This window comes from Pseudorca crassidens, chromosome 12 (genome assembly GCF_039906515.1).
Source record: "Pseudorca crassidens isolate mPseCra1 chromosome 12, mPseCra1.hap1, whole genome shotgun sequence".
NCBI lineage: Eukaryota > Metazoa > Chordata > Mammalia > Artiodactyla > Delphinidae > Pseudorca > Pseudorca crassidens.
In genome coordinates, this window is record NC_090307.1 from 52,034,997 (window position 1) to 52,053,956 (window position 18,960).

Here is an 18,960-nt window from a genome sequence, read left to right on the forward strand (position 1 = left end):
AGCATGCTGAGCACCCTGATAAAGGCGGATGGGAAGGACATGTGCTTCTCTATGTAGGTGTCACTGCAGGTGACAGGGCACAAGTCGGTGTCCACTCGGAAACTTAGCTTCTTCTCAGATTTTCAATCGGCAATATAGAGTGAAAAACCATCTGTAAATTGTTCTCTAGGACAACAAACAATATAATAGATCAGAAAGTTGAGACTCTAATCAGACCAGCTTATCTTGTGGAAGGAAGCCTAGTCGATGTTGCTGTAGCCAGATTGGAGCTGTCAGTTAGCCAAAATATATTTATCTAGCACCTGCTCTACGTGAGGTATTATGGGCGTAAACATCAAAAGATAACCAAGTTTTCCCCGTGTTGTCAGAGGTAGCAAAGCTTTATTTATAATAGCAAACAGTGAGTTGCTAATATGGAATACTATGCAGCTGTCCAAACTGATGATTGTACAGATTAAATGGAGTAACATAGAAAGAGGTTTGTAATTTATGGAAAGTAGTAGAAAACTGTGCACCGCAAGAGCGAATTCTGTTTGAATGGTGTAATTGTCGTTCCTGTTTGTCACAGTAAAGCACGGAACTCCTGAAAGCAAGTCAGTGTGGGTGTCTGCTCCTTCACTAGACCAGAGGCTTTGAAGGCTGGGACCACAGCTTCCTTGTTCTGTGTCACATGTAGTCGTCTGGATGGGTTCAGAATAGAGAGCAATCCTGATTGGTTTTGTTGCAAGAATGCAAGTCTGATGAAGCAATAGCTTTTACAGATAACGGCGAACCAAAGAGGAGAGAGAGGTCTTCTGCCACATAACTGGTCAACATTAGAAGCTTAAACTTTGAACCTGGAAGACAGCAGACAGTTGTGGTTCTTAAGAAAACCCAGGTGCTTCTGAAATGCATGCAGCCAGAGGACACCACTGCTGTTCTCTTTATCTTCTCATGTCACAGGGAAATCCTCTTGTGTTTAGAGAGAGCCTAGGATTATCTGGGGATCGGAAGAGAGCCCTTCAGTAGGTTTTAAGATGAAAACTAATGTGTAAATCTCATTTTTTCCCTTTTTTCTTCTCAATCAGAATTGTCACCATGATGCTTCTAAGTCCTTCTAACTTCAAGACAGAGAAAACATGTCTGAATTATAAAGTGCAGAATCAGAGAGCATTTGTCTCTTTTTGAAATTACATCTGGGCAGCACAAATGTAGTAATTAGGGCAGTTTCTAAAGAGGTGTCTTTATTTTAACATGAGGTTTTAGGTTTGGAATTGCTGGGTTTAATATGTCCTCATGGTAATCCATTTGCCATTTTACAATAAATTTTAAACATTCTTTGTCTATTTTAAATCATCTTTTTGCTGGCCCTATTATCCGTGAAATCATAGAGCAGTTTATTTTTCCTTTTAGATGTCCATCCTGTTTTTATAACCTAATGAACCTGTTTTGTGAGCTGACATGTAGCCCTCGACAAAGTCAGTTTCTGAACGTTACAGCAGTGGAAGATTATGTTGATCCTGTTACAAACCAGACAAAAACAAACGTAAAAGAATTACAATACTATGTTGGAGAGAGTTTTGCCAATGGTAAGTAAACTTTTAAATTATTCCTTTTTTATATTTGGTATCAGGACAGTGGATCAAATTGTCCCTTTTTGTTGTCCTGTCAACTCTGTGAAAATGACAGTTTTTAGTTCCATTGGCCTTGAAATGTGAGTTGTTGCTTTGCTTGTATCCTGGGACTTGAGCTACAACCTTTTATACAATCTCCTTAAAGTATTTGCTTTAACTCCTTCCTAAGTATAAGTTCCCACATGGAAATTTTTAGTATGTGCAAGCTTATTTCTGTACATTTTAGAAACCATTGGAACTTTGGTTCTAGTGGACATGAAAGGCATAACTTCATGAATTATTGCAAGACTGAGGAGATGGGGTGGAAGGTAGAACTAGTTGGCAGAGGAGAGATTTTTGACCTTGAAGAAACAGATCACGAGAAGAGAAAGTAAGCAGGTGTAACAAATAGGAGAAAGGGTACCCCAGCAACTAGAAATCATAGAACAATCTGAAAAAGACCATGTCATGTTTGTTGAAAATGACTGAAATGAAAGAATTCTATAAGAATAGGACACTAAAAAAAAAGAATGAACAGATTAGGAATAGAACTATAGGGCTTCCCTGGTGGCACAGTGGTTAAGATATATAACAGGCAGGCAGTGGTTAAGAATCTGCCTGCCAATGCAGGGGACACAGGTTCGAGCCCTGGTCTGGGAAGATCCCTCATGCCATGGAGAAACTCAGCCCATGCACCACAACTACTGGGCCTGCGCTCTAGAGCTGTGCGCCACAACTACTGAGCCTGTGTGCCACAATTACTGAAGCCTGTGTGCCTAGAGCCTGTGCTCCGCAACAAGAGAAGCCATTGCAATGAGAAGCCCACGCACTGCAACGAAGAGTAGCCCCCACTCACCACAACTAGAGAAAAGCCCGTATGCTGCAACGATGACCCAATGCAGCCAAAAATTAAAAAAAAAAAAGGAATCGTCATTTAAGTAGATTAAAAGATTAGATGCAGCTGAATAAAGAATGTGCCCAAAAACAATAAATAAAATAAGAAAATAATTCATCAAAGTTGTTGACTATAAGAGCAACATATAAATTTAATTATAATGATCAGTTAAAAACGTAACTAAAAAACTTACTAGAGAAAAGATCCCATTCACAAAAGCAACAAAAAGTAGGGTACCTAGGAATAAATCTACCAAAAGATGTGACGTAAAAGACAGGCTGACAGGATGAAGAGAGATCATTCTGTGTAGAAACAGAACCATCCATGTGGACAGTTGATACCGGTGTGTTGTTACAAATCATTAAGGGAAAGAGTGGGCTAGTTGATAAATGGAGTGAGAAATTAATTATTCATCTAATTTTTATTTTTGATTAACAAAGTAAAAATCCTAATCTTGGAAATTTTTAGAAGTAAATATAGAATGTCTTTATAACTTTAAGGTAAGAAAGGATTCTAGACAAGAGAGGAAAAGCAGACACCAGAAGTGAAAGGATTTATAAATACAGATAATTAGCATCTGTAGCAGTCAGTGAAATGCAGATTAAAACAGTGAGCTACCATTTCATGTATCAGATTGGCACAGATTTAAAAATTGGTCAACTCGAAATATTGGTGAGGATGTAGAGGCAGAGGAATGCTAATATACTACTCCACTGGTAACTGTAACTTGGTGTGAGTGTTTGAAAACCATTTGAAAAATAGTTTTGCAATACCTGGTAAACTTGAAGATAAATAAACCCTCACCGCAGAAATTCCACTTAGAGGTGCCTACCTTAGAGAAACTCTTAATGCATGTAAGGAGGGAGAACCATATAAAAACGTTCATTGTAGCATTTCTGTGATCATGAAAAATTGGAGACATCAAGAGAATGAGAAGACAAGCACAGACAGGGAGAAAATATTTACAAAAGACATAATCTCATAAAGGACTGTTACCCAAAATATATGAAGAATTCTTAAAACTCAACAATAAGGAAGTGAACGACCTGATTGAAAAGTGGGCAAGAGACCTGAACAGACACCTTACCAAAGAAGATACATGAATAGCAGACACTAAGGGCTAATTAAGAGGAGAACAGATCAGTATACTGGAGCACAGTCATAGTCTGTTATGTTAAAACGGATGAATTAGGATTGTGTCAGTCACGTGAATGACACTTAAAAATACTGAAAGTAACAGAACATATGTAGTATGTTTATACTAAACAGTACTACATATTTATGGATACAATATATCATAAAAGTACACAAACGTGCATGGGAAAAATAAACATCAAACTCAGGATTGTGATTACCTTGGGGAAGGGTGGATGCCCATAGGAAGGGATAGTGAGGGAGCTTCAGCTATATGTATAATGTGTTTTTGTTAATGTTGAGGCAAATGTTGTAAAATAGTAAGATCGGTAGAGGTGGGTGGCAAGTACATGAGAATCATATTCTGCATATTTTCCGTATCCTTGAAATATTTGATAAATTAAAACCTGAAAACCAAATGGTTAGCTGGAAGATATGAGGGAATTACTCAGAAAACAGCATAGAGATATAAAGTTCTGGAAATCATTAAAAGTGACATATGGGGGTAAGAGAGCTGGGGAGAGACAGTAAGTAAAAGGATAATGGCTGGGGATTTTCCAAAATGGATGAGAGATGAATCTTCAGGCTTATGAAAAGAAAATGAATCCTCAAACCAGATAAATTAAGAAGAAATAGAATAGGGACTTACCTGGCAGTCCAGTGGTTAAGAGTCCTTGTTTATACTGCAAGGGGTGTGGGTTTCATCCCTGGTCGCAGAACTAAGATCCCACATACTACATGGCGTGGCCAAAAAAAGAAAAGAGAGAATATATATATAAATCAGTTGTATTTCTATTCACTTGGAATGGACAATCTGAAAGTGAAATTTTAAAAAAAATTCCATTTACAGTAGTATCAAAAAGAATAAAATGGACTTCCCTGGTGGCGCAGTGGTTGAGAGTCCGCCTGCCGATGCAGGGGACATGGGTTCGTACCCCGGTCCGGGAGGATCTCACGTGCCGCGGAGCGGCTGGGCCCGTGAGCCATGGCCGCTGAGCCTGTGCGTCTGGAGCCTGTGCTCCGCAACGGGAGAGGCCACAACAGTGAGAGGCCTGCGTACCGCAAAAAAAAAAAAGAATAAAATACTTAGGAATAAATGTAACAAAAAAAGTGTGAAACATATTCTAAAAGCTAAAGAACATTATTAAAAGAAATTAAAGAGGATCTTTATAAATGGAAAGGCATCTTGTGTTCATGGATCAAAGACTTAATATTGTTATAAGATGGCAGTACTCCCCAAATTGATCTACAGAGCGAGTGCAATCCCTATCAGAATCCCAACTGACTTCTTCGTAGAAATGGACAGGCTGATTTTTAAATTCACGTGAAATTACAGGGGACCCAGAATAGCCAAAACAATCCTAAAAAAGAAGAACAAAATAGGAGGAATCACACTTCCCAGTTTCAAAATTTACTAAGCAACCAGTGGAAATCAAGATGGTATGGTACTGGTATAAGGGTAGGCATACAAAGAAATGAGACAGAATTGACAATAATCCCATACATCTATGGTCATCTGATTTTTGACAAGGGTGTCAAGACCATTCAATGGGGGAAAGAATAGTCTGCAACAAGTGGTCTTTGACAACTGGATAGCCACATGCAAAAGAACAAAGTTGTACCCTTACCTCACACCATATACAAAAATTAACTTAAAATGTTTGCAGCAACATGGATGGACGCATTATGCTAAGTGAAATAAGTCAGACAGACAAAATTAAATACTGTATGATCTCACTTATATACGTGGGATCTAAAAAATACAACAAACTAGTGAATATAACAAAAAAGAAGGAGACTCAGATATAGAGAACAAATGTGGTTACCAGTGGCGAGGGGGGGCAGCATATAAACCTGGGGGAGTGGGAGGTACAAAATATTGGGAATAAGATAGACTCAAAGATGTACTGTACAACATGAGGAATATAGCCAGTATTTTGCAGTAACTTTAAATGGAGTGTGACCTTTAAAAATTGCATTTAAAAACTTAAAATGGATCAAAGACCTAAATGTAAGAGCTAAAACTAGAAAACTCTTAGAAGAAAACATCAGGATTAAAAATTAAAAAAAACCAAAACATCAAGATAAATCTTCATGACCTCAGATTTGGCAATGAATTCTTAGATATGACAGCAAAAACATGAGCAAACAAAAGGAAGAAATAGATATCTTGGACTTCATCAAAATAAAAAACTTGGGCTTCCCTGGTGGCGCAGTGGTTGAGAGTCCGCCTGCCAATGCAGGGGACACGGGTTCGTGCCCCAGTCCGGGAGGATCCCACATACCGCGGAGCGGCTGGGCCCGTGAGCCATGGCTGCTGAGCCTGCGCATCGGAGCCTGTGCTCCGCAACGGGAGAGGCCACAACAGTGAGGGGCCCGCGTACCGCAAAAAAAATAAATAAATAAACAAAAAACTTGTGCTTCGAAGAACACCATCAAAAAGAGGCGAAAACAATATTTGCAAATCATGTATTTAATAAAGGATTTGTATCTAGAATATACAAAGACTTCTGAGAACTCAATAAGTAGATAACCCAATTTAAAAATGGGCAAACGATCTGAGTAAACATTTCTCCAATATGTTATACAAATGGTCGATAAGCTCATGAAAAGATGCTTGAGATCATTAGTCATCAAGGACATGCCAATCAAAACCACAATGAGGTACCGCTTCACACCCACTAGGGTGGCTAGAATCAAAAAGATAACAAATGTTGGCGGGGATGTAGAGAAATTAGAACCTTCATACACTCTGGTGGGGATGTAAAATGGTGCAGTCACTTTGGAAAACAGTCTGGCAGTTCCTGAAACAAACATAGAGTTACCATATGACCCAGCAGTTCCACTCACAAGAGAAATGAAAACATATGTTCATAATAGGTGGAAACAACGAAGATATCCATCAACTGACACATAGATAAACAAAATGTGGTACATCCATACGATGCAATGTTATTTGACCATAAAAAGGAATGAAATATGGATCCATGCTGCAACATGGATGGACCTTGAAAACATCATGCTAAGTGGTAGAAGCCAGTCAAAAGACTATATATTATATGATTACATTTATATGCAATGTCCAAAATAGGCAAATCTATAGAGACAAAAGTAGATGAATTGTTGCTTAGGGCTTGAGGGGATGGGGAGATAGGGAGCATTAGTTAAAGATACCAGGTTTCTTTTTTTAAGGTGATGAAAGTGTTTTAAAATTGGCTGTGGTGGTGATTGCACATATCTATGAATATGCTGAAAGCCATTAGATTTTAACTTTAGATTGGTGAATTGTATGGTATGTGAATTATCTCAATAAAGCTATTTAAAAAAGGAATCCATACCTAAATATAGCTCATGAAAACTATAAAATTCCAAAGACAAATATCAGGTAGAGAAAAGATAGAAATCACTTCAAAGCAAGTAGAGAAAAGATAGAAATCACTTCAAAAGAATGACAATTGGAGATTTTCTAACCAGCAATGATAGAGGCCTGAGGGCAATGGAATTATCATAGTTCTAAAGAAGCTACTATCGCTCTAGCTAAATTGTCTTTCAAGAGTGAGGATAAAACACAATGAATTTATAAGTATCTCCTTAAAGTTTGGGGGAAGAAGGTCCTGGGAAGTTTCTAACAAGCAGGGACTGGTAATTGAATATTAAGATAGGACCCATTACCACTGCTTCCTTATTTGCAACATGTCATTGACATTCTTATTTCGTGTGTTGTCTTTATGCATACTAAAATAAAACCCAAAAAGAGAGTGGTATTGGGGTCATTCACATGTGAAGTCTGTCCTGAAACCAATTTTTACCCTGGAAGTGCCGTCGTTCTCCAGCTGTAGAGTTTCCTGGAACCAGCTTTGCTGGCTGAAGAGACACTGAGGTCCTTAGCTTCTCCTTGCTCGGCCTTCAGTATGCTGTTGCATGCACTGGGGGTGATACTGGGATGACGTAAGCCTTTCCTGTCTTTGACTTTTAAGTTGCTTGGAATCTGGCCTGATGTTACTTGTAGGGTGACAAGCTGGTTTCAGAGGTGACCTCTGTTCCCGCCCTTAGTGTTTACTGTCCCGAGTCCCAGCCCGAGGCTCCTGCTTGCAGTGTGTCTGGATTTCCAAGGTCACACGTGAGAGGCCTCCGGTAAGATCTCATCTGGTGAATTAAAGCAGCTCGGCTTCAGTCTTTTCCCTTCCTCCCCTGCCAGCCATGTACAATGCCTGCAGGGACGTGGAGGCCCCCTCGAGTAACGAGAAAGCCCTGGGGCTGCTGTGCGGGAAGGAGGCCGAAGCCTGCAACGCCACCAACTGGATTGAGTACATGTTCAACAAGGACAACGGCCAGGCGCCTTTCACCATCACGCCCATCTTTTCAGGTGGGGATGAAGACCTCCACGTTTGGTGTATTGTACTTAGGATTTTTTTAAAGCCCAGGAACCTTAACCTGCAGTAGGAAGATAAATTCAGATCACTAGGTCCTAGAGTTTCCTCCAGCGAGAGAGGTAACTAGAGCATTTATCCTGCCCCTGGTTGGTTAGGGGCTGGGCATGGGAGTGGAGATAGAAGAATTGCCTTCAGGTGTTGCTACAGAATTGAACGAATAAGCTGTTTATTAAAAAAAGTTTTTTCAAAAGCTCTGCCAGAGCATTAGACTAGCTCCTCCGTGGAGATAAAACTTGATTGGAGGTTTACCGTGGAATGTGGTGGACTTGGATCTCGGTGACAAACCCTATGCCCAGAGTTATTGAGGTTAACTTAAAATTTTACAGGACTAAGCAGCAAAACATAACTTGATCACCCAGAAACCTCCAGTCCTTTTTATTCTTCCATTTGTGTTACTCTCAGTGTGCTTATCATTGGGTTTAAATATAATTTAACACAAGCCTTGTAGTGTTTGCTTTTTTTGTAATGGAGATTCTCACTCAACACAATCCTTCCCACAGATCTTCCAGCCCATGAGATGGAACCCATGAACAATGCCACCAAGGGCTGTGACGAGTCCGTGGATGAGGTCACGGGGCCCTGCAGCTGCCAGGACTGCTCGATCGTCTGTGGGCCCAAGCCCCAGCCCCCTGCCCCTCCTGTTCCCTGGAGAATCCTGGGTCTGGACGCCATGTATGTCATCATGTGGAGCACCTACATGGCATTCCTGCTCGTGTTCTTTGGTGCATTCTTTGCCGTGTGGTGCTACAGGTAATCCGTTTTGTTTTTCCTCCAGGACAAGAAGAGCAAAATTACCCAAGTGGCACTTCTAGCTTTCGCTCGGTAGACTTTGGTTCATTAGAATAGGAAACGAATATCTGCATGAATAGCGTTCCATGAATTGCTTGTGCCCTGCAACTAGTCAATAATCAAAAGCCTATTTAGCCGTAGAAACATTGGAAGTCAGTTTCATTGATTTATTCAAAATGGCATGTGATTTAAAGCAGCCGTTCTTTAACACAGAGTCTCAGGAGCCAAATCTGATTCAAATCCTTTCAGATGTGATACTGTATCCTTTTAGACATCTGCGTCTTGACTTAGGACAGCACATTTTTTTTTAACTTTTTATTCTGAAATAATTTTAGACTCACCAAAAGGGTACAAAAATAGTAGAGTTTATTTATATCCTGTACCGGCTTCCTCTAGTGTTACAACGCACATCACCCATGGAATATAATTTAATCAAAACCATGAAAATAACATTGGTATACTGTTGTTGGCTAAACCACAGTCTTTTTTCAAGTTTCACCAGTTTTTTCTCTAACACCCTTTTTCTGTTTCAGGACCCCATGTCACGTTCACTTTTTGTTTTATTCATCTCCTCCAATCTGTGACAGTTTCTCATCTTTCCTTTTCTCTTATGGCCTTGACACTTTTGATGAGTGCTGGTCAGTTATTTTGTAAAATGTGCCCCAGTTTGGCTTTATCTGATATTTTCTTGTGATTAGGTTGAGGTTAGATGTTTTTGACAATATCACAGAAGTGACGTGTCTTTCTCAGTGTATCATATCAAGGGCTTATGATGTCAGTATGTCTCATCACTGGTGAGGTTAGCCTCGATCGTTAAGAAGGTGTCTGCTGGGTTTTTCTACTACAGTAATGGTGAAGTTACTATTTCTCCCTTTGGAGTTGATAAATATCTTAGAGGAGGTATGTTGAGACTATGTTAATACCTTGTTTCTCCTCAAACTGTCGCCCACTGATTTTAGCATCCATCCGTGGATCTTGTCTTCGACACTTATTTCCTGTGGTGTTTGCTTGCTGGTGCCTTTGTATTTCCCTCGTTCCTTCTCCATTTACTAACTGGGCTTACTCTGTACAGAGTTATCCTTTCTCCTCTACTTATTTATTTATTCAGTTACGTTTACATCGTGGACTTTTAAAAAAAATTCTGTGGTCTCTGTTCAGTATCATCATTTATCTTATTGCTCAAATTTTCCCAGTTTCAACCACTGGGAGCATCTTCTGGTGGCTCCTATGCTTTTTTAAGCATGCCCCACCCCCACCCCCAATTCTCAAGCTTGTTCTTATTTTCTGGAATCACAAGATGTTCTCTTATTTTCCCTGCTCCAGCCCTAGAAGCATCCTCTTCTGCAAGGAGTCCTGGTTCCTTTCATTGGAGAGTGGTGTTTAGAAACCAAGATCTAGGCACTAGATGTGCTCATTGCTCCTGCAATATAGTGTTTACTGTGTTTTTAAAGAACCTAAAACTTTTAAATGTAAATGAGGGCTACAAGGTGAAATTATCCTTTATTAATTTTTTTTTAATACCCTCATAAATTCTCCCCTGAGACTGATGAGCAGAGAGACCCAGAGCAAGAGAACTTAAGGGAAGGCAGGCACCAATTAGGGAGGAAGCAAACAGGATGAGGAAGTGAGCTTTCAATGGGAAAGCTCGTGTGGGAATGTCAGAAGAACAGCCTCACTGTGCCGAGGTCCACGAACACGACTTGCATGCTTTTATTTTCCAGAAAACGGTATTTTGTCTCCGAGTACACCCCCATTGATGGCAATATTGCTTTCTCTGTAAATGCCAGTGACAAAGGTAGGCACGTTGGTACTTAACTAAAAGGGTTGGGACCATTTTGGCACGAGAGTGTTCATTTCCTCAACATTTATATGCCTGTTCCAGGAGAGGCCCTGAGCTCGTGCCAAGGACATGGCTGTGATGGAGACAGGGTCCTTGCCTTTGTGGCACTAACAACCTGGTCAGGGTGGCAGATCAGAACCACACAGTTCATCATAGCAGTAGAATGATCCTGGCCTGGGATGAGAGCTGTGGAGGCGCCAGCGTGGCGGGCTGAGAGCCGGGGTAGCAGGAAAGGTTGGAGGGAACTGCTCTGGACAGAGTACTGAGAGCACTTTGCTTTTCCGAGGCTTGTGTGTGAGCAGCGTTCCTCTAGGGGTGGGGATAGGTGTGGGCAGGTGAGCAGGGCCGCTTCCAGAGCAGACAAGTAGCTGGTGGGGGGCGGGCAGGGGATCGTCCTGTGCATGTCCCGGTGTGTCCTGTGTGGGCGCTAGTCCCGTTATGTGCAGTGGTAACTGATGCTCTCCCCGTTCCGACTTTCAGGAATGGCTTGGCTCTTAACCTCCACCCTCTCTTCCTATCCCGCTCTTCCAGGGGGGCCGTCCTGCTGTGACTCTCTGGGTGCCGCCTTCGAAGCCCGTCTACAGCGGCTCTTCACACGGTGGGGCTTGTTCTGCGTCCAACACCCCGGCTGCATCGTTTTCTTCTCCGTGGCCTTCATCGCCGCCTGTTCTTCGGGCCTGGTGTTTGTGCAGGTCACGACAGACCCGGTGGACCTCTGGTCTGCGCCCGGCAGCCAGGCGCGCCGGGAGAAGGAGTACTTCGACACACACTTCGGACCTTTCTTCCGCACCGAGCAGCTCATCATCCAAGCCCCCCTCACCCAGCCGCACATGTACCATCCCTACCCCTCTGGAGCCGACGTGCCCTTTGGGCCTCCACTTGCCATAGACATCTTGCACCAGGTAATCTGCTCTTTGCAGAAATCAATTCCGGGGGACGCGGCACTTTGTCAGCTTTTGACCAGTTTACTTGATGTGGGTTTGGGGCTGAGTGTGGTGGTTTATCTTGTGAACCTTAATGATAAAGGTAAAGGCGCTTTTCACTTACTTTTCAAAAAAGTGATAGCTGTTGAATTCAATGAAAAATTTACTGTAGACCGCTTTGGTATTTATTTCATACAGATGGTCTTGCTTGAAATTGAGATGAGCATTTCTCTTTTGAAACAGAATGTATTTATAATTCACCTAGGAACTTATGGATTTTTTTCCCGTGATAATTAAAAAGTAATACACCAGGACCCAAAGGGATAAAGCCTCTTACACTGTCCTGGGGACCTAGGAAGGAGCTGCTGGATCACTGCTGATCCGCCTGCAGGAATGAACTTAGTGTTGCCTGAATGTGGGCTCCCTGCCTGCATTTGGTGGGAGGTGCATTTGGAACGAGATCCATCCCGTGCTCTTACAAAGGCTTTTAAACCTGCCCGTTCTCCCTTATCACACTTATCTGTAACTAAACTGCATCCACTTATTTTTTAATGAACGGTTGCACAGTTTTTCCTTTAAACATCGCTGTTGCCCTACAGAAAGTCTTGATGGCTTGAAAAAACATCAAAATATTCTCAAGACTTTAGTAGGATCTTTTTTCCACCCAATGACTGTCTGTTGCTTTTTCCTAGCTTGTTGCAAAAGGTGCAAATGTTGTCATTTACCTCTTGGAATATATTCTCTATTAGAAAGTACGAGAATATACATAAATAACCATAGTATGGAGGAAGGTGGTATTTGTTGGTGAGGGGAGGGAGTGTCAGGAAGATCAGGCAGATGACCCCAGGCTGCCCTCTGTGGCCTCGTGGGTCCCTGTGGAGAAGGGTGGGAGGGCAGATGTTCGTGTGTCCTGCGCTGGGATCTGACCTGTCGTGGTGCCCCCTCCTCTCTCTGGGTGCCTGTAGGTGGGGTCTCCATCCCAGTTTGCTGTTCCTCAGCAAAAATATGTTTGTTTTCTTTTTAAGATTTTTTTTTTTGACGTGGACCATTTTTAAAGTCTTTATTGAATTTGTTACAGTATTGCTTCTGTTTTATGTTTTGGTTTTTTGACTGTGAGGCATGTGGGATCTTAGCTCCCCGACCAGGGATTGAACCCTCACCCCCTGCATTGGAAGGCGAAGTCTTATCCACTGGACCGCCAGGGAAGTCACCAAAAATATGTTTTAAAAAAAAAAAAAATTTTTTTTTTTTTTTTTAACCGTCATGTGTCTCAGCCTTTCCTGTCTCAGGAAGGATTTTCGCCAAACCCTCTTTACCTTCTGACTCCTCCAGGCGATAACGGTTAGTCAGCCTCTGAGGGAAAACTGATACATTTCTGGGTTTGTTTATTTTAAAAATCATCCTTCAGGTTCTTGACTTACAAACAGCCATCGAGAACATTACTGCATCTTACAACAATGAGACTGTGACACTCCAGGACATCTGCTTGGCCCCCCTCTCACCGTATAACAAGCACTGCACCATCATGAGCGTGTTAAATTACTTCCAGAACAGCCATTCCGTGCTGGACCACAAAGTAGGAGACTACTTCTTTGTGTACGCGGATTACCACACACACTTCCTGTACTGCGTTCGGTAAGTGGCGGGGACAGTCCTTCCTTCATTCCTCCAACATTGGAGCCCCTGCTGTGGCCACACGCCGTTGAAGGTACTGGAGCCCCAGCAGGGATAAACAGCGGGATCCTCCCGGCAAAGCCTTCCTTCTAATGAAGGGAGGCAGAGGGTGAACAGTAGCCGCTGGCCCTGACGCCGGGTTGAGACGGTGCCAGGTCGAGGCGATGCAATGGGGAAAGGAAGCTGGGCGAGGGCAGGGAGTGCAGAGGGCATGCCGCTCTCGGTGCAGCGGAGACCTGGTCAGCAGAAGGGAAGACGGAGGCTTGGGAGAGTTGGGGTGGGGGGGTGGGGGGAGTGTTCCGTGTAGACAGGCAGCAGGTGCAAAGGCCCTGGGGCGAGGCATTCGTGGTGTGTCATTGAGGAACGGCAGGTACCGCTCAGCCCCTGACTCCCGCCTGGATTGATAACACATAGTTGCACCGCCCCAGGCATTCCTGAGCTGGTTAAATAGTGCAAAAATAGAAGCCTGTCATGCTTTTTCTTGTCTTTCAAGCATAAATTTATTCCATGATACTGAGTTTCTAAAATGTGCAGCACCCCCTCGAGGAGGGGGGGCTGGAGTAGAGGCAGTTAGACCGGAGGGCACTGAAACTGCTTCGCCTCGGAGGCTCGACTGGCTGGGCAGGGTGCGTGTATGGCTTGAATGAGACACAGGAGCCGTGCTTGGTGACCTGTGAGGTGATCCTTAGGCCTGTCCCGCGGCAGGAGGAGCGGCTTGCGGCTTGCGTCTGCCGTCTCTGGATGCCATCCATGTACCTTGGCCTGATCTGGCCCAGAGACAGTTGTTCAGCCAATCAGACCACCACTGTGGCTGTTTCTTTTTTATTTTTTTGCGGTATGCGGGCCTCTCACCGCTGTGGCCTCTCCCGTTGCGGAGCACAGGCTCCAGACGTACAGGCTCAGAGGCCATGGCTCACGGGCCCAGCCGCTCCGCGGCATGTGGGATCCTCCCGGACCGGGGCATGAACCCGTGTCCCCTGCATCGGCAGGCGGACTCTCAACCACTGCGCCACCAGGGAAGCCCTGGCTGTTTCTTCATTATGGAAGCAGAGAAATTATTCCTTGTCACCTGTGAACGTGCTGCTCAGTTAACCATATCTTGACAGCCAACTGCTCTAGCTTCTGGCCTGGTTTGGTGACCTTAGGTTCCGTCTCTTTTTGTTACTGGAATATGACTGACTCTAGATGGTTGGGCTGTGTTTACTCTCTTCAGGATGTCACATCTATAAACACAAGCCCGTGAAACAATAAGTGTAGCCCGTGTACCCGAAGCAGTGTTCTCCGAAGGACAGGTGGTACAGGGTGGCCACTGGCAATTGGAAAGAAAGGTTCAGTATTATTTAACTTTAATGTTTAAAGAAAAAAGTTATTTTCTCTCTGTTTGTTTTACAAAATAAAATATCAACAGAATTTTGGCCACAGGGGAGACACATGAGATGGGTGTTTTGCCTGAGGGGAGCGTGGTTCACACAGGTGTGGAAACACCACCGTGAGCACCTCCTCTCCTGCGCGGCAGAGGTGTGTGTTGTCTGTGGTTCCGCTTGTGCGTCCCCAGCTCTCAACTCCCTCCTCACCCTCCACCTTTCCCTGGGCTGTTCCGCCTGGGGGCACCCACGCCCTGCAGGAGCCCGGCTAGCCCAGAACCAAGCACAGACCTCCTGCTTCCCCCGCATCACATGATGGCATCAACGCCTACCCTTACGGGCTGCCTGGACTCTTCCTCACGTAGCTTGTATGGGTTTTAACCTCAGCATGAGCCCTCAAGCCCGCAGTGTGGCAGCAGAGCCCCACATGTGTGGGTTGACAGGGCTCAGCTTCTATGCAGCCCTGCAGCCCTGCCGTTCGCCCCCAGCAGTGACCTGATCCCAGGACCTGAGCCCGTCCCTTGTCCCTCGGCGCTGAAGGGCGGTGGTTCACATTATATACGAGGACCTTCACGTGTGCCCAGCGTCCGCCTGACTTCTGTGCTGAAATGCTGGTTCCCTGTCACCGGTTGTCTGTCTCTCCTGCACTGCTGGCGTCCCTGGCCTGGTCTCCCTGCTTCTTTCTTTCCTACTTCCAGACCTCCTTCCGCTTTGCCACCCGAGTTATCTTTGTCAAACAGCTCATGACCTCCCTTTTCCCCAAATCTGATCGTTCCCGAGTGTCTACAGGATAAAAATCCAAACTGCTTAGCATGGCGCCTACCCCTTTTTTCCACTGCTTCCCTCTTCCTTCCTAGCCCCACCCCCTGCCTGGGAGGCCCCCCTTCATGGGTACCCCATGCTCTAGACCCAGGACTTCCTGTGGTCCCTCGGGCCGCCGTCCACTCTATCCTTTCCTGTACCTGTCCTCACGCTCTTTCTTCTCTTCCCCCCAGTGTGGTGTGTGGAAGCCCTCACTTCTTCCCTCCCAGGTGAATCCCCCCTCAGCCTTAGAGACCTGGCCTGTACAGCTCTTTTCTTCATGGTGGCGGTTTTCCCCACGTATTAGCGGCCCCCTCCTGTGCACCAGGTGACATCAACCACATTGCACTGTATGTGCCTGCCTCTCAGTGATGCTGAGCTCCCACAAGCAACTACTGAACTGTTATTATTCATCCAAGGAACCAACCTCAGGCCCACATTCCTAATCCGCCTCATGACTGCTGCGTAAACGTTTCGGTCTCTGTGGCGTCTTAAGGTTGTTCTAATTGGGCGGTGTTTTCTGCATTCTTGGCAGGGCTCCCGCCTCCCTGAATGACACCAGTTTGCTCCACGATCCTTGCCTGGGGACCTTTGGTGGACCAGTGTTCCCGTGGCTTGTGTTAGGAGGCTACGATGGTGAGAGAAGCTTCTACTCTTCCTGCTAGATAAAGGAGTCTTGGTTCTGTCATTAACAGTCAAGTGGTAATTACGAAGATTTCATCAATCGAGCACTCTTATCATTTACCCAGTATATTGGGTCCCAAATATAGTATCTCCTTCGGCTTTGGGTTTTATTGTGCATTTGAAGGAAGTGGTGTTAGCCATTTTTAGGTTACTCTTGGGAAAGCTGTCGACAGCTAAGGACGTTTTCCCAGAGTAATGCCATTGTGTACATCCACGTAATACGTTGCTCAGTTTCAGGGAGTTCATGGAACCCTTGAAACTCGTTGAGAGAGCCCCTGTGGAGTCTGTAGCCCTCTGGTTAAGAACATCTGTAATGGGGGAGAGATAATATGTGAGATGGGGGAAAAGAAACAAAGTGGATAGATTTTTTTCCTTCTAAACCAGTTGGCTAAGAACTCAAACACTTTTATAGTGGGAGAGGCGGTTGGTTTGCTCTTTGCTGGTTCCTGCAGCACCTTGGAGCAGATTCTATTAGGTGTGATGGGGTAGTGAATCATGTGACAGCTTTGGCATCTGAAGCCTCATTACAGGCAGCCTAACAGTTTTTCTCCAGCCTAAAGAAGAAGCCAGATGTTCTCCTCATCCAGTGGGAAGGGAGAAGTTGTGAGCTGTAAATTTTACTCTGCCTTATGTAACACCGTGTGGTTTGTAATCAGTGGGGAAAAGATGGTGTCACCAGCTGGGTAACCACAGCCGTCAAAATTAAATTTGTTCTCTACCTTATTCCCTCCACCAGAGTAAATTCCAGTGGAACCAAGACTACAATATAAGAAGTAAAACTACTAAAGTACTAGGAGAGAATGCAGGGTGAATTTTTTAAAATAATTTTTAAATGGAGAAGGCATTCCTAAGCAGGACACACAATGCAGAAGCCACAGAAGGAAACACTGATGAATTTGACTGCGTGAGAATTTAAAACTCCTGTGTAGAGAACAAACAAAGTTTAAAAAACAAACAGCAAACTGGAGAAAAAAAAAAGTTAGTGTACATAACAGACAGCATTTCCTTAATATGTGGAGAGCTCTTGGGGAAAAGAGAGAAGGTCAGCCACCCAAAAGGAAAGTGGGCAGAAGCCATATGAGTGTTAACAAAGGAAGAAATGCAGGTGGCTTTCAGTTATATGGGGAAAATGCTGAACCTCACTCCAAATTAGTGAAATGCCTCTCACTTCAATCTTTTACATAAGAGATTAGCAAAGATCTAAGTGTTTGATAAAATCTTTTGTGGATGAATGTGGGGAAACCACATTGTTGGTGGAGGTATAAATGGTTACTGGAATATAAGCTCCAGGAAGACCGAGATTTTTATCTCCTTTGCTCACTGATGTATCCATAGTCTCTAAGATAATGTCTGGCACAAAGTAGGTCTCAGTAAATATTTTGTTGAAGAAAGAAATGAAAAACAGGAGGCCTCTTTGGAGGGCAGTTGGGGGCATCTATCAAAATTAGAAATGCACATATTTTTTGATTCTGTGATTGTACTTACAAGAATTGATTCTACGAATTACATTGTACATATTGGAAATATCAGGTTATTCTTTGTAGTAATTCTGTATATAATACCAAAAAGATTTGCAAAGATAGCCATCAACTGGAGATTGGTTAAATTATACTAGGAAATATCATACGGCAGAAAAAAGAATAAGGACACTCTCTGTGTACTAAAACAGAGCATTCTCAGGATATGCCTTTAAAAGCAGCATTTGCAGAAGAGTGTGTCACTGCTTGTGTAAACAAGGAGGGAAGGGGAGACTGTGCTTATGCACGTGGACCGTGGCTGGAAGGAGTCACAGTGCCATGGTGTGGGGAGGAGAGCTGAGACACAGACGGGGACTGAGGGAGGAGAGAGGCTTTTCCCTGAACACCTTTCCGCTCTGTTTGAAATTGTCACCATGCACGTGCCGTGTAGTAATGATGATATGAATGACAACTGTGCCTACTTCCACACGAGGGTCCTTTTTCTTCACTAGCTGAACTACACAGGCACCAGATCTCCTGTTGTGTTCCTCGAGCTCAGGTGTGTGTAGGCTTCAGCCCCATGAGAAACCAGGCACCTAACTGGCTTGTGATTTTCCCCTCGTATTGATCTAGTTTTCTGCACGCTTGTAATCTGCTTTTGATGTCACCTTTTTCCTTTCTAGATGAAAACTACAATAACGCCACAGCCCTTGTGATTACCTTTCCTGTCAATAATTACTGTAACGATACAGAGAAGCTCCAGAAGGCCCAGGCCTGGGAAAGAGAGTGAGTTGCTCACAGAGTCTAAACAAGCTGTTCTTTCTGTGGGAAGGTGGACCGTAGCAGAAAGCATTTACAGTTAGTTCAACTACATTAACCAACAGTAGATCTAAGTTATGCCATTTTTTTCACTTGGTACTGGTGGTGCTCTGAAAAAAGAAATCTATTAATAAATTTACCTATAAACATTCTTTTAATACATATCCCTGCAACAAGAATGCAAAAGTATCTATGCAGAAATGTTCCTTGCATTCTTTTCTAACAGCGAAACCTGAGCAAGCTGAGTGTATGTTAGTAGGGAGAAGTACAGTAGAATATTATTTCGTCATTAAAGATAGTGAGACAAATAAAGGGTTCAAGATAGTGACTAAAAACTGCAGTCAGGGCTTCCCTCGTGGCGCAGTGGTTGAGAGTCTGCCTGCCGATGCAGGGGACACGGGTTCGTGCCCCGGTCTGGGAAGATCCCACATGCCACGGAGTGGCTGGGCCCGTGAGCCATGGCCGCTGAGCCTGCGCGTCCGGAGCCTGTGCTCCGCAGCGGGAGAGGCCACAACAGTGAGAGGCCCCAGTACCGCAAAAAAAAAAAAAAAAAAA

General features: G+C 44.0%; 1 protein-coding gene across 3 annotated transcripts in view; it reads left to right on the forward strand.

The window, feature by feature from the left end:
* NPC1 (NPC intracellular cholesterol transporter 1) overlaps positions 1-18,960 on the forward strand; it is a 47,755-nt gene that overhangs the window by 12,550 nt on the left and 16,245 nt on the right. For all 3 annotated transcript variants that reach the window (XM_067699505.1, XM_067699506.1, XM_067699504.1), the window contains exons 4-11: positions 1,393-1,568; positions 7,820-7,987; positions 8,555-8,804; positions 10,565-10,638; positions 11,215-11,585; positions 13,015-13,241; positions 15,981-16,081; positions 18,270-18,372. In XM_067699505.1, the coding sequence (XP_067555606.1) occupies positions 1,393-1,568; positions 7,820-7,987; positions 8,555-8,804; positions 10,565-10,638; positions 11,215-11,585; positions 13,015-13,241; positions 15,981-16,081; positions 18,270-18,372 (1,470 nt within the window). The remainder of the gene's footprint in view (positions 1-1,392; positions 1,569-7,819; positions 7,988-8,554; positions 8,805-10,564; positions 10,639-11,214; positions 11,586-13,014; positions 13,242-15,980; positions 16,082-18,269; positions 18,373-18,960) is intronic.